This window comes from Cervus elaphus, chromosome 4, assembly GCF_910594005.1.
Source record: "Cervus elaphus chromosome 4, mCerEla1.1, whole genome shotgun sequence".
In the NCBI taxonomy this organism is placed as follows: domain Eukaryota; kingdom Metazoa; phylum Chordata; class Mammalia; order Artiodactyla; family Cervidae; genus Cervus; species Cervus elaphus.
This window is the reverse complement of record NC_057818.1, coordinates 39,667,395-39,682,673: the sequence shown is the minus strand read 5'-3', so window position 1 is coordinate 39,682,673 and position 15,279 is coordinate 39,667,395. Positions and strand designations below refer to the sequence as shown.

At 40.5% G+C, this 15,279-nt stretch overlaps 1 protein-coding gene across 1 annotated transcript in view; it reads right to left on the bottom strand.

Moving 5' to 3' along the window:
• Window positions 1–21: 21 nt before the first annotated feature.
• PKD1L3 (polycystin 1 like 3, transient receptor potential channel interacting) overlaps window positions 22–15,279 on the bottom strand; it is an 80,869-nt gene continuing 65,611 nt past the window's right edge. The window contains exons 25-32 of the mRNA XM_043900578.1: window positions 10,756–11,071; window positions 9,710–9,843; window positions 5,446–5,570; window positions 4,518–4,678; window positions 3,001–3,211; window positions 2,453–2,554; window positions 963–1,094; window positions 22–153 (exon numbers count right to left, since the gene is read on the bottom strand). Coding sequence (XP_043756513.1) covers window positions 22–153; window positions 963–1,094; window positions 2,453–2,554; window positions 3,001–3,211; window positions 4,518–4,678; window positions 5,446–5,570; window positions 9,710–9,843; window positions 10,756–11,071 — 1,313 coding nt within the window. The remainder of the gene's footprint in view (window positions 154–962; window positions 1,095–2,452; window positions 2,555–3,000; window positions 3,212–4,517; window positions 4,679–5,445; window positions 5,571–9,709; window positions 9,844–10,755; window positions 11,072–15,279) is intronic.

The window sequence follows — 15,279 nt, the reverse complement described above, 5'->3', positions numbered from 1 at the left end:
GAGACACAGGATTAAGGTAACTCACCTTTTAAACCTTCCTTTGTCCATGGCTGTTGCTGTTAGGGCTGTTTGCTTACATGTGCTCTGATGCTGCTGGATCCCTAACAAGCTTGACAGCTTCAGCAGCAGCATATCCATCAGTGTGGCCTCTGTCTCAGTCTGCTGGAAGACAAAAGGAAAAAAGTGAGGAAACTGAAGTTGTTGCTAATGTTGGAAGGAAAAAGTGCCAAAGATGTAATTTTTTAAAGTAGACATAAAGATATTGTTTCCTTTAATGGTTTACTGTCAGGCCTTGTCAGCAGTGTTTCTGCTACTTAACATTTGAGAACCAGATACTTTAGGACACTGGATATAAAACAATGTCAGTCAGCTCAGTCGTGTCCAACTCTTTGTGACCCCTTGGACTGCAGCACACCAGGCTTCCCTGTCCATCACCAGCTCCCGGAGCTTGCTCAAACTCATGTCCATCGAGTTGGTGATGCCATCCAGCCATCTCATCCTCTGTTGTCCCCTTCTCCTCCTGCCTTCAATCTTGCCCAGCATCATGGTCTTTTCCAGTGAGTCCATTCTTGGCATCAGGTGGCCAAAGTATTGGAGCTTCAGCATCAGTCCTTCCAATGAATATTCAGGACTGATTTCCTTTAGGATTGACTGGTTTGATCTCTTTGCTGTCCAAGGGACTGTTACGAGTCTTCTCCAACACCACAGTTCAAAAGCATCAATTCAGCACTCAGCTTTCTTTATGGTCCAACTCTCACATCCATACATGACTACTGGAATAATGTACTTTAGTAAATTGGGTTTCCTAGGAAAATGGTTGACAGCATAATGGAGACTAATAAAGGGAATATGCTGAATCCGTGTGTTATGTCAATCTGTAATCTTAAGAACAGCTAAATCTGAGCTTTCCCAGGGATAAAAAATCATGATACAGCTTATAGTTTAGTTACTGAGTTACTTACCTTAAGGGATTTCCTTTCTTTACCAAAGGCCATTAAAATGGCAGAAACAAAAAGATTAATGATCACAAGTACCATCAAAACAACATTGGTGAAGATAAGAAAGGAGCCCAGGACTGGGTTTACAGCAGTAACCTGGAAAGACAATGGAACACTTTGGGTTTAAACACTGATAGTTTAATTTCTGCTTTAAAAATGTAAAACATGTGCTAATACTTGGGATATATTCACATAAGAAAACATTTCTGCCTGGCAGAAACTAGAAAAGCAAAAATACTAAAAAGGAAAATACTTTTGAGTGGACAGAAGAGCAAGAGTGACTGACTCTAAAAGTATATAAATAATTATGCCTTCAGGGCTTCCACAAGAAAATAACAGGTAAGTTGTAATGGAATTATAAATGACTCATGGGAATTTCCTGGTGGTCCACTGCTTATGACTCTGCACTTTCACGGGCTTCCCTGGTGGCTCAGATGGTAAAATGTCTGCCTGCAATGCGGGAGACCTGGGTTTAAACCCTGGGTTGGGACGATCCCCTGGAGAAGGAAGTGGCAACCCACTCCAGTACTCTTGCCTGGAAAACTCCATGGACTGAGGAGACTGGTAGGCTACAGTCCATGGGGTCACAAAGAGCCATGACTGAGCGACTTCACTTTCTCTCCTTCTGCACATTCATGGCTGAGTACCTAGGTTCAGTCCCTGGTTGGGGAACTAAGATTCCACAAGCTGTGCTGCTAAATAAATAGACTCAAAGCCCTAGTGAGTTTTGGCAAATCTGGAAAATACATCTAAATACAGAAGTTTCAAGGAATAGCAAGGGCATATTGAAAGAATACATAGAAACCAGAAATGATAATGGAAATGGTCTCTGCCATTCCATGCAATTTCTATTCTTAACATAGGATATCAATGATAAGCTTTGATCAAAATCTTGCCAGTTTCACTAATTTGAATTACAGGGTTTTCTCCCTGATCAAATCTATATATGCTAGTTTTGGGGACCCAAAACCTCATCTGGGTTTCCTGCTTTATTTTTTATGTCAAATAGAAAGGGATTTGTGTAGGTAGTTCCTGGGGGAAGATGACAGTATTTGTCCTGTGACAGTATTTGTAAACAAATACTGTAGTTCTTTGTGGAACTGTACCTCCCTAATTATTATTTCAAGTGATTTCCAACTGTACACTTCAAAAGGCTATTGAGAAAGCAGCAGCAATCATGTTATTCTGTCTAGGTATGAGAGCCCTGTGTCTTTGGCAGTAAGATTGAGAATACAAGAAATGAGGAATGTGGGACTATGTGCTTAGAAAAGGAGGTAACAGCCACTCAAAAGCTGTATCTATAGGTAGTACCATAAAATGATGGCAAAGGTTCTAAATTTCTCCCTTTTCCAGCATGCAATGGTACAGTAGGGGTTGCTTTTCTAAGCAATTCTCATTTGCTGTATTAAACCAAACATAATTCTGCAAGGAAACCAGGAAGAGTTTTTTTCTACCTCCTTGTGATGAGAGATTCCCATCAGGAGACTGACAACAGTTACTGCTGAACTGAGAAAAGTTCGGTAGTCAGAGATGCTCCATCCAAACAGCAGGTTAAACTGAAAAAGAGAATAGTCAGGTGGGGTTGGCAAGCAGCAGAGGGGGCTGCAGTTTGGGTCCTGAGATGGTTGTAATGAGGAGGTCAGTGTAGACCCAATGGGATGGAAATTAAAGAATATCCTTATGGCCATTCAAATTACTATGCCTAAAAACTATACAGAATTCCTATGTGATCAGTGTTTTCATATAAATTTACCTGACTTTCATATCTTGTGAGTTAAATTTTAATCCCCATTTTAAAGATGAGAGAAATGTCTTGAGCTTATAATACTGCTGGTGAAGTATGGACATAACACAACTGAAACCAGCTCTTTTCCTCTACTATCTTCTCCAAAACACTGCCAGCTTGAACTGCAACTTTCCATTTAGTTACCTTTTCTAAGGAAAGCAACGTGACTCTAAGACCACAGCACTCAGGACAAGACACACTGGGATAGGTGCTTACCGCAAAGGCATAGCCTGTCAGCAGGATCAAGATGACCAGCAAGAAGCCCACTACCTCGTCCCAGGCTTTGCTGAGTGTTCTGCCAATGACCCGCAGCCTGGGGTTTTGATAGAGCAGGCTCCATAGCCGAACTGTTGCCAAAAGAACTAGGAAACCCATGAGGTGAATGACAGCTGAGCTGACTTTAACTGCCTCATGGAAGTTGATGAACCTGTACCATGGAAAGCAGACACTCAGTATGAAGTCTGTGCCATCAGTTCTTGTGATGTCAGTGTCTCCAGGGCTCCTGCTGCTCAAGTGCGGCAGCTCTGTAAGACCCATTCTTGTTGACAGAAGAACGCTTCTTTCCAGTGGCTTCCTCCCGTGGATGTGAGCACACTGGCACAAGGCCACATACTCGACTGGGAGCTGTGCTGAAGAAACCTTGGAATGCAGCCTCCAGCTGGTTACTCCCGATTCACCCTATCGATCCTGAATCTGGAGCTATCAAGAATCGGGGCCGGCCTCCACCACTGCTCTAGTTTCAGATCTCTCCTTTCAGAAGAGATGCGTTAACCTAACGAGACGTATAATAACGCCAGTCTGTTTTCTGTAACAGTCTAATCCTATGTTGTTCTCTAACAGTGGTAATTGATCCTCTAATAGATTTAACAGTGCTGAGTAGAGAGATGATTAAACTATGGAAGTAAGGGGTGTTACTCACCAATTGTTGCTGGTTTCTGTAGTTATGTGAGAGATGCATTGATACTTTTAAGTTGCAGCAACTAGGTTACTTGGAAAGACCTCCACAGACATGAGTGAACTGGCACATTTATTGTGATCAGACGTTGGCAGTGCCACACAGCAGCCAGGACCTCTGCCAACACCATTCAGACTGCACACTACACCACTGTCCCTGCATGAACAACCTTCTACAAGGCCGTCCTGGGACACCGCCTCGGTCGTAACACAGATCCGCAGCCCTGGCTACTGAGCACTGAGAGGTTAGAGAAGCACCACATGGCAGTACTTTGGGAAATAAAGTACTTTGTCTTTCCCATGAGAAAGACCAGAGAAGTTATCCCAAAGGGGCACCAGACTGCTGCTTGGTAAGGATGAGCTAATGGATGAACATCCCTTCCCAGAAAACAACCCTCTTTGGATTTAGAGATGTTCTATGTGTTAGGGTTTTATTCAAAGAATGATCATTTGTCATGTCACGACTTCATTCCTTGGCCAAAGGTGCAAAATGACCCAATTCCAGGCCCTTGCTATGTGAAATTTAATTGTATCATCACCCTAATTAACATGTACCTAAGTACTGTGAAGGCAGAAGAGCTCTTCATATGTAATTAGCAGTTCCCAGTTTCTAGTTGGTTGTGTTCTTCACTGTGGACAGTAGTCTGTGTTTACCTGTGATATTATACAAATAGAGATCTGGCAGAGAGGAAGAGGGGAGTTTGAAGGAATACTTGTGTAGGCAGTAAATTCTGAGCATCGAGTAAGAATATCCTTTGCTCCTTCGGGGTCCTTCTTACCTGTCCCGGTCATAGTGGTATTGTACCATGTGTTTTTTATGTAGAGAAATAAGTGTCAAGTCAAGTCCCAAGATGACAAAGCTAATGAGGATTATGCTCATATCTAGAAGGTTTCTTTTCCTCATGAAGAACTTCCACCTCTGCTGTTTCAACTGGCGACCCTAAATATAAGACACCACAGTCACTATTGCTTGCCTGAAAGATTACCTAGGTCTTTCCCCAATGAAGTATTAAGAACTCTGGGAAAGCACTCAGCCAGGGACCTTTCAGATCCCTAACTTGGACACAATCAGTTCTGGTTCTACTTTGTAGTCATTCAGAACTGCCACTTACAGAAAAGTTGGCCTTCCTTAAAACAACAGTAATTGTATACATTCATCATGTTGCTTAAACTTAACAATAAAGTTTCTCAATTAATTAAAACTCAGAAAACAAAATATTGCGTGTGGCCTAAGAAATGCTTTTTGGGTGCAGTCATCTGAGTACATGTTACCTTATATAGGGGTCATGTGTGTGCTAAGTCGCATCTGACTGCAGCCCGTCAGGCTCCTCTGTCCATGGGATTTTTAGGCAAGAATATTGGAGTGGGTTGCCATGCCCTCCTCCGGGGGATCTTCCCAACCCAGGGATGGAACCTGCATCTATTAACATCTCCTGTGTTGGCAAGTGGGTTCTTTACCATTAGCGCCACCTGGGAAGCCCCAGATAGGGGTCATATAACTGTACAAAAAATTCTTTCTATAAACTTAATTTTTTAACTCTAGAAAACTGAAAGAACTACTTGCTGGAAAGCCAGTAGATTTAACTGAACTCAGTCTTCTGGAAAGGACCAAAATCATAGCCATAATCCTAAAAGCAGCTCACTGTGGTTCTCCAAGTAATACCTGGCAACACTGAGAATTTCTTACATCTAATATTTTCAGTTCACCTGTACAAAGGCATAGTAACAGACCAGTAGATAGTAGATGACTTGTGACATGACAGACCAGGCAAAGTTCTTTGATAACTGAAGGGAAGTTAAAATGTCCAGTCTCACGGAGGTGAAGAAAGCACCTGAGAAAAAGAAAGAATGCTTGGAGTTAAGAGCCTTTAAATTTGCCTTCTGCCCTTCCAGCTCTCTCTCAAATAACCCCAAGTGTTCCTGTACCATTCATTTTAAACTTTCCTGAGTCTCTACATGCCACTTAGTATTTCCTCTAGAACTGTCATGAATATTAAATGGGATCATGTATGCAAAGCCACTGGAGGAATGTGTGGATTGCACTGAAAGTCGGGAGAGGATTATACTGTCATAGAGGACAGTGGCTTCACAGCTGTTAACAGGTGTTACTCTTACCCAGTCAGAATGGCTACAGAAACAAACTGACTAGCAGTACTGTTGCAAATGATATTTCAGAGAATTGATGATTGCAATGTAAACTGGGGTCAATGGAATTAAATGGAAGTGTGGTACCTTTGTTTAAAGCTTTTAAAAATACATTTCAGAAATTAGTATGATGGAAAAGATTTGAAGCTTTTAACATTTAGACACTTACTATATGTAAAGCACTAACATTATCCCATGAGTACGAACAGTATCCCCTGCATACTCAGATCTTTATGAAGACAGACTAAAAAGCTTTATAAGATCATGAAATGTTTATAGATATAACTTTTCCAAATGCTAGAACTAAGATGTACCCCTTGTAGTAGAAAGTACATTTAAGAACAAAAGGAATTCCTACCTTACATAGCTAGCTCTCATGGGGAAAGCCAGACTTTCCCATGTTTATTTTACCCCTAGTTTTTGAGTAGTTAAAATAAAAACCCTATGAAGACTCTTGGGAAGCTTTCATGTTTCATTTTGAAACAAGTATAGCAGAAGTGGTCTACTGTATGTGGGCCTGTGAGGACAAAAATTCTGATTAGAAGTAAAACCTATGGTCATAGGACACTTGTGGGCAAATTATGGGGGAGAGGGGAAAGGAAGGAGGATTAGGGCAGACTTCCTGTTAAAGGGGGAGGAATTGAACATACCCAGTTTCCCCCTAATGCCTTACCAAAAAAAAAAAAATGCCATCGACAGTAAAGGAATAAAAAAAATGACCCAAAGATAAAGAGGAGGTGGGCAGATGAGCAGATGAGCCTGGAACTGGAAAACAGCTGAATGACACTGCCTGAGAAGAATCAAGAAAGCTGAAACCTAAGCCAGCAGCACAGGAAACCCAGAAGGAAGCGGGTTCTTAACCACAAAACCCCACAAAGGCTGAGAAACTGGAGGCATCAGGTACCTCAGAAGTACCACATAGAACTAACAGAATCCTAAGTCTGGACGTAAACAGTTAAAACCCAGCTTTCCTCCCTCCCCTTTACAACCACGCTATTTATTACCCATCCTGCCTTCCTAGTAACACTAAGCCAGAGAGAATCTGAACTCAGGACACCAGGTACATCTGTGGGTAGTAGTCCACTGGAAAAGGGAATTCAAAGAAAGTTTAAATATTGCATGGTGAGACCATTCCCATTTCCCTTCCCTTAGCTGGCTCTGAGGAGTCGTAAAGGCTTACATCCTCAAGGCAGGAGAACGGAGGGGTTTTCTCTACAAACTGCTCCCCAAAAGGACATACTACCTGACTAGCTCTGTCCATGCACATGGTGCTTCTAATTAGCACGCACTTAAGAGGGAGGCAGTAAAAACCAAATATGACAGGACACTTGAATCTCTAACACTGAAAACTGGAGATCAAAACACCAAAAAAAGCTCAGAGGAATTACAGAAAGCCTTGAAGGAGCAGAAAAAACCATAAACCTGTAATATCCTTAGTGAAGAGGATACTGCATCCAAAAAGAACAGAAGTCAAAATATTCCAATAGTGGTTTGGAAATTGAAGTAATTGCTCAGAAATCAGAAGGATGGAAAATAAAGTAAAAACATGAGGAAATCAGAGGATCCATCCATGAATTCCAACATCAAAATGCTAAGAATATCAGGAAAAGGAAAAAAATAGAAAAAGAAATAGAAAAATGCAAGAACATCTATTAGAACTTAAGGGATACATTTCCAGATCAAAGGACGCACTGTGAACTCCATTCCTAACTCTGGGGACAAAGAGATTATTTAAAAAACTTTTGGGAGTAAGGGGATCATCATACTTGTTAATAGCAGTATGAGAAGCTAGAAGACAGTGGAGCTAAACTTTTAAAAACTCTGAAAAACTACTGTATCCAGCCAAATGATTGATCAACCAAATGTGATGGCAGAAAAAAAAGCTTTTTTGGGGGCTCCAAAATCACTGCAGATGGTGACTGCAGCCATGAAATTAAAACACACTTGCTCCTTGGAAGAAAAGCTATGACCAACCTAGACAGCATATTAAAAAGCAGAGACATTACTTTGCCAACAAAGGTCCATCTAGTCAAGGCTATGGTTTTTCCAGTAGTCATGTATGGATGTGAGAGTTGGACTATAAAGAAAGTTGAGCGCCAAAGAATTGATGCTTTTGAACTGTGGTGTTGGAGAAGACTCTTGAGAGTCCCTTGGACTGCAAGTAGATCAAACCAGTCAATCTTAAAGGAAAACAGTCCTGAATATTCACTGGAAGGCCTGATGCTGAAGCTGAAGCTCCAGTACTTTGGCTACCTGATGAGAAGAACTGACTCTTTGAAAAAGACCCTGATGCTGGCAGAGATCGAAGGCAGGAAGAGAAGGGGACAACAGAGGATGAGATGGCATCACCAACTCAATGGATATAAGTTTGAGCAAGCTCTGAAAGTTGGTGATGGACAGGAAAGCCTGGCATGCTGCAGTCCATGGGGTTGCAAAGAGTTGGACACAACTGAGCGACTGAACTGAACTGAAGGCTTTAAGAAAATTTATTTCCCTTGCTCATTTCCAGGAAGTTACCAACGAACATACCAGCTGGATGTGCTCCAGCAAAATGAGAAAGTAAACCAAGAAGGGAAGACATGGGATTTAGGAGAAAGGTGATCCAACAGAGGAGAGAGGAGATAGGGAAGGGAGAGTCTAAGTTCAAGAGCTCTCAAGCAGGCCTAGAAAATAACCAATTTGGACTATACCAAAAGAATAGTGGGCCTCAGAGATGTCTCTAAGGAAAAAACAAAATGATAGGTTACTTGATAGTTTTGAACAGAATGAAATTTTTACTTCTAGGAAGAGTCTGGAGGTGAATCAATGATAGATGCATATCAAACCAAGAAAGTGAAAAAAGAAAAAGAAGTGACTATAAACTCTAGGGAGAAATATTCTAAGAGAAAAGATATTTAATTTTAATACACGGAGGTTGGTGGTTTAGTTACTCAGTGGTATCCAACTCTTTCCAGCCCCATGGACTAGTCCACCAGGTTCCTCTGTCCATGGGATTTCTTGGGCAAGAAAACTGGAGTGGGTTGCCATTTCCTTCTCCAGGGGATCTTCCTGATCCAGGGATTGAACTGGGTCTCCTGCACTGCAGGCAGACTCTTTACCAACTGAGCCACTAGGCTCATCCTTAGAAAATATTTATATAATCACTGTAATAGAAATATTAAATTAGTCATAAGTTACATTACTATATTGGCAGAATGATAACTATTGGGAGAATGTTTTTATGTGTGTGTATGTTGGGGTATGTGTGGGTATAAAACAGTTGAATTATCATCATCATCATAAGAAGATACTGTTGGGACTTCCCTGGTGGTACAGTGGATAAGAATTGACCTACCAATGCAGGAGACATGAGTTCGATTCCTATTCCAGGAGGCTTCCACATGCCACAGAGCAACTGGCCAAGCACAGCTGCTTAGGCCTGTGCTCTTGAACCTATGTGCCACAACTGCTGAAGCCACCACACCACAAGAGGAGGCCCAGGCACTGTAACACAGAATAGCTCCTGCTCGCTGCCGGTAGAGAAAGCCCGTGTGCAGCAATGAACACCCAGCACCCCCCACCCCCCGCCAAAAAAAGAGACTATCTTTTTAAGCATGTTGCATTTTTAGAGTAATTTTTAAATACCAAAGAATCAGTTAAATCTGCCTTTGGAGAGTAGGAATGAAGTGAGGATGAAGAGAGACCTGCTAATTTTTGCCTTGAAATATCTGACCTTTAAAGTTATGTGCAATAGCTTTAAATAATTTGTTTTAATGACATAAGATAAAAGAAATGGGGCCTTCAGTGATACCAGGTCACAGAGGGAAGAGAGAAGAGGCCTTCATACCTATATTGTTGGACTCCAAAATCAGGGTCACTACACAGAACAGGTTCACATTAGCATTGAAGACCACAAATTCCACAAAGAGGCTTTTGGTGCAATGGTCTAGCCAGTGGCTCTGTTCAAGTTGCTGAAGAACTCTGGAAAAACAGACAGGCCAGCTATATTCTCCACTGAACTCTACAGAGGAGGAAAATGCTCTGGCATTTCCAGTATGACTCACAGAGGAGGTGAGAAGTGACATTTCCCAATCTAGGTTCACCCTGTAAAATGCTTATGCTTACTAACGCCCAAACTTTCACTAGTATTCACACCAAAGTTAAATGTTCAAGAAAAGGTATTTGGCATTTCAGGTCTGAGGTAGAATTAATTTTACCTCAATTAAGAATTCTACTTCAAAATTAATTACATTAGTATCTTTTAAAAACTTGTTTTAGACAATATCTAAAACTGAAGATTCATGAAATGGCTAATAATAATACAGTGTCAGTCACTAAAGCACTACTTTTAACAGCTATTCAGGTGTAAGCAGTCAGAGCGCCATTTGGTTGTTGTTTTCGAGAAGTTAGTTTCTTGTTGAAAAATTCAATGAAAAGATAATCATTTTAATTTGGGCTTTTCGTACATAATGACAAAGACTCAGGATTTGTATATAACACCATTCTAAGTCTCTGGCAATTTAATTTTGGCATTTTAATTTTGGATTGTTCATGACATGGTGTTTCCTCTCATTTGAATACAGTTTGCTTAAGCTAGAGTTTAGTCTAACTGCAGCCAGAATTGAAACTGATGTGTTTTTCCAGATGAGAAAAGGAAGGAGATTTGGCAAAGTGGCAACCCCAAATATACCTTTAGTTTGAGGTTGAACAGGAATTTTTTAACTTAAAGGTACATTTCCTTAGAAATCTAAAATAAAAGTGTCTACAAGTGCCATACATAGTATAGTAGCATAATAGTGGCTGTCAAAACTACTCAAAAGGGTGCTTAATTCCTAATTGTCCTAAGAATGGACAGGAGCAAACATCTTGGACCTCCTGTTCAGGTTCACTCACCTGAGTGCATTACTGGAGTTTCTTCCAAGTCTCACAACATACCCTCCTCCAGAGTAAGTGGCAAACTCTCCCTGGATGGGATAGCCACCCAGTGCCTCCTGATTCTGGTAATGCCAGATGCTGTCTGATTTCGTGTTGTTTGTATCAGAGGGGCCCCAGTTAACCCCATAGTTCTCTGTATCCTCCTGAACTTGGTGAGATGGCTTCTCTTGTTCTCGGAGAGATAGTCTAGTTGAAAAGAATGTGGCACCAGGAAAGCGAATCTGACGAAGTAGAACATTGCCCAAAAGAAAGGAGTTTCCATCAGTAATAAATCCTAGTGAGAGAATACAGGAAGCCATTTAAAAAAAAGTTGCCTCAGTAAGTTAGTAACCAAAAAAGGGCCTATTTTCACCAATATTTTTAAAAACATTTCTAGAGTTGCTAGCTAGCTAATACAATCAGATAAGCAAAAGAAATAAGATATGAACATTTTTTAAAAGGATATGAAATTATCGCAATTTGTAAAAAATAATGAGGGAAATCCCTCACGGCCCAGTGGTTAAGAATCCACCCTGCATTGCAAGGGACGCAGGTTTGATCCCTGATAGAGGAACTAAGACCCCACATGCTGCAGAGCAACTAAGCCCACGTGCCACGAGTAATGAGCCCTTTCAACTAGAGAGTTTGTGCGAGCAACGGAAGGTCCTGCATGACACAACAAAGAACAGCCTGCTGCAACTAAAACTGGAGGTAGCCAAATAAATAAATGAGGACAATGACCTAGATAAACATTAAGAAGTGAAGTGTGACATCAAGAGCATAAAAGGGATAATAGAGTGTAGTTTTGTATGTGATTGAAGGTAAGTTGTTATTGGCTTAAAATAATAAATTTACAGTAACTGTAAGATGTTTTATGTAAGCCTTATGGTAACCTTATGGATTTCTCTGATAGCTCAGTTGGTAAAGAATCACCTGCAATGCTGGAGACTCCGGTTAGATTCCTGGGTAGGGAAGATCCGCTGGAGAAGGGGTGGGCTAACCACTCCAGTATTCTTGGGCTTCCCTTGTGACTCAGCTGGTAAAGAATCTGCCTGCAATGCGGGAGACCTGGGTTCAATCCCTGGGTTGGGAAGATCCCTTGGAGAAGGGAAAGGCTACCGACTCCAGTGTTCTGGCCTGGAGCATGTGTAGTCCTGTATAGTCTCTGTATAGTCCATGGGGTCGCAGAGATTCAGACATGACTGAGCGACTTTCACTTCACTATGGTAACTGCAAAGCAAAAGCTATAGTAGATACATAGAAGATAAAGGGAGAGAGGAATTAAAGCCTACCACTACAAAAAATTAATCACAAAGGAAGACAAGAAAGGAACAAAGGAATTACAAACCAGAAAATGAACAAAATTACAGTTTTAAACATAACCTATCAATAATTACTTTGAATGTAAATGACTAAATTCTCCACTCAAAAGACACAGAGTAGCTAAATGGAAAAAAAAATACAAGATCCAACAATATGCTGTCTATAAGAGACTCACTTAAGCTTTAAGGGTACACATAGGGTACGCATAGGCTGAAAATAGAAGCATGGAAAAAGATGCTATGCATATCAACAAAATACTAGAAAACCAAAATTCAGCAGCACCTTGAAAGGGTCACACAGCACAATCAAGTGAGATTTATCCTGGGATTCAAGGATGATTCAAAATACATAAGTTAACAAATGTGATACACCATATTAGAAGAATGAAGGATTAAAAACATAATCTCAACAGATATAGAAAGAGCATTTGACAAAATTCAATATCCTTTCATGATAAAAACTCAATGAATTAGGCAAGGAGGAATGTACTGCAAGAAAACAAAAGCCATATATGTCAAGCTCACAGCTAAATTTTATACTCAGTTGTGAAAAACTAAAAGCTCTTCCTCTAAGATAAGGAACAAGATGAAGATGCCTACTCACCATGTCTATTCAACACAGTATTGGAAGTCCCAACCAGAGAAGTTAGGCAAGAAAAATAACTACAAGGCATCCAAATAGGAAAGGGGGAAGAACGCAACTGAACCCTTTTATTATGCCATATACAAAAAATCAACTCTATATGGATCAACAACTTAAACCTCAGACCTAAAACTACAAAACTCCTACAAGAAAACAGAGAAAAAGCTTCTTGACACTTGGTCTTGACAGTTTTTTTTTTTTTTGATATGACATTAAACATTTAGGCAACAAAAAGAAACAAGTGGGAGTACATCAAATGAAAAGGTTTTTGCACAGCAAAGGAAACAATAAAATAAACCTATGAAATGGGAGAAAATATTTGCAAACTATGTATCTGACAAGACGTTAAAATCCAAAATCCATAAAGAACCCATACAACTCAATACCAAAAAATAAACAAACCACACATTTTTCTAAAGAAGACCTACAAATGACTTACAGGTATACATAAAACTCACTAACCACAGGGATATACAGAAATCAAAACTGCACTGTGATACCACCTCATACCTATCAGGATGGCTATCATCAGGAAGACAAGAAATAAGAAGTGCTGGTGAGGGTCTGAAGAAAGGAATCCTATTAATCGGAATGTAAACTGGTTACAGCCGTTAAGGAAAATAGCATGGAGGTTCCTCAAAAAATTAGAAATAGAGCTACTGTATGATCCAGCAATCTTACTAATGGCTATATATGGAAAGGAAAGGAGATAAAATCACCATCTTGAAGAGAGATCTGCACTCCCGTGTTCATAGCAGGATTGTTCACAAAACTGAAAATACAAAATTGGCCAACAAAGAAGCATGTATGGTCTCTCATAAGTGGAATTTTAAAAAGTCGAACTTACAGAACCAGACAGAACGGTGGGTACCAGGGACTGGGGTGGGGAGAAGGATGGCTGGATGTCAAAGCACATCAGCTTTCAATTTTAAAGTGAGTAAGTCCTGGAGATCTAATGTATAGCATGATTACAGTTTATAGATTAGAGTTAACAGCAATAGTGATATATTGTATATTTGAAATTTGATAAGAGAATAAAAGTTCTTATCACACCAAAAACAAAGCATGTAACTATGTGAAAAGAGGGATGTGTTGATTAGTATGATTGTGGTAATCATTTCACAATTCATATATCAAAGCATCATGTGTACCTTAAATACATACAATTTCAGTGTCTCCACTGTACCTCAATAAAGCTGGGGAGAAAAGAGAATCAACCTAAATACACATACCGAAAAAAATTCAGCAAGGTATCTGGGTATTAAATATGGTAAAACCAATAGCCTTCAAACACTAGTTAGTATAGTGAAATCTTATTGACCATAGAACACAAAAGATAAACCTAATAAGATGTACCAGAATTACATGAAGAGAATTCAGTATGACTGAGGGATACAAATGAAGATGAGAACAGAAAAGCATATCACACTCCCAGGTAAGATATCAATAGCTTATCAGCTAAGCTACTGATATGCTATCCATTCTCTAAATTTTTATAAATCCTCATTTTGTTTCTGTGTAAATATCTAAACCTCTATCTACAACTAAGTATATATAAAAAGCTCCCATTTATCAAAGCAAGCAAACAAAACCAAGCAGCCCAAAGAAAAATAGGCAGTTTACAGAATGACATTCATTCATTCTTGTCTCAGTCAGCGTGTACCGAGTGCTCACATACACCAGGTCCTATTCTAGGTGCCAGGCACAGGGCAGTGGGCGAGAGTCCCCGTCCACAGAGCACTCACACTTGAGGAGGGAGGCAGACAGGCAATAACCAAACAATATTCAGGTAGTAATAGTGCTATGAAGAAACGCTGAGTAGGATGAGGGGACAGTGTCCTGTGGGGAGGGAGCAGGGATGATTAGACGTTTCTCTGAGGAGGTGGCTTATGAGAGTTTGCTGTTTAGTTACTAAGTCGTGTCCGACTCTTTTGCAAACCCATGGACTGTAGCCCTCCAGTCTCCTCTGTCCATGGGATTTCCCAGGCAAGAATACTGGAGTGGATTATGAGAGAGACTCTAACAAAGTCTTGAGCACCCGATGCAGACATCAGTAAGGGCAAGAGCGAGTTCCAAGGCGCTGAAGCAAGAGTGTGTGTGGCCTGGTTAGGGAGAGCACAGAAGCTTGTGTGGCAGAAGTAGAGTGAATGAGAGGCGGAGTGAGGTGAGGAGAAGGAACAGAGGTAGGTGCAACAGCCCTGAGTGGGGAAGGCCCTAGAGTAAGCTTTAGAAAGGGTTTAAGCTTTTAAGTGTGATGGAATCCATTGGGAGCTTTTGAACAGGGACAAAACGCATTTATATGTTAAAAAAAAAAAAACAATATGGGGAAAATGGAATGAAGAAGGGCAAGAGTGGAGGTAAGTTTTGTCCATATGAGAGGTGAAAAATGGCTCCTCGGTTTAGTTTTGACTTGCATTTTCTTGTGAGTGCAATTGCAAACCTTTTGTGTATCTCAGAGCTACCTGTATGGTGTGAACTACTGGGGATGTGCGCAGATCTTACACGGTGCTCATGGAAATGTTAATTGGTACAACTGAG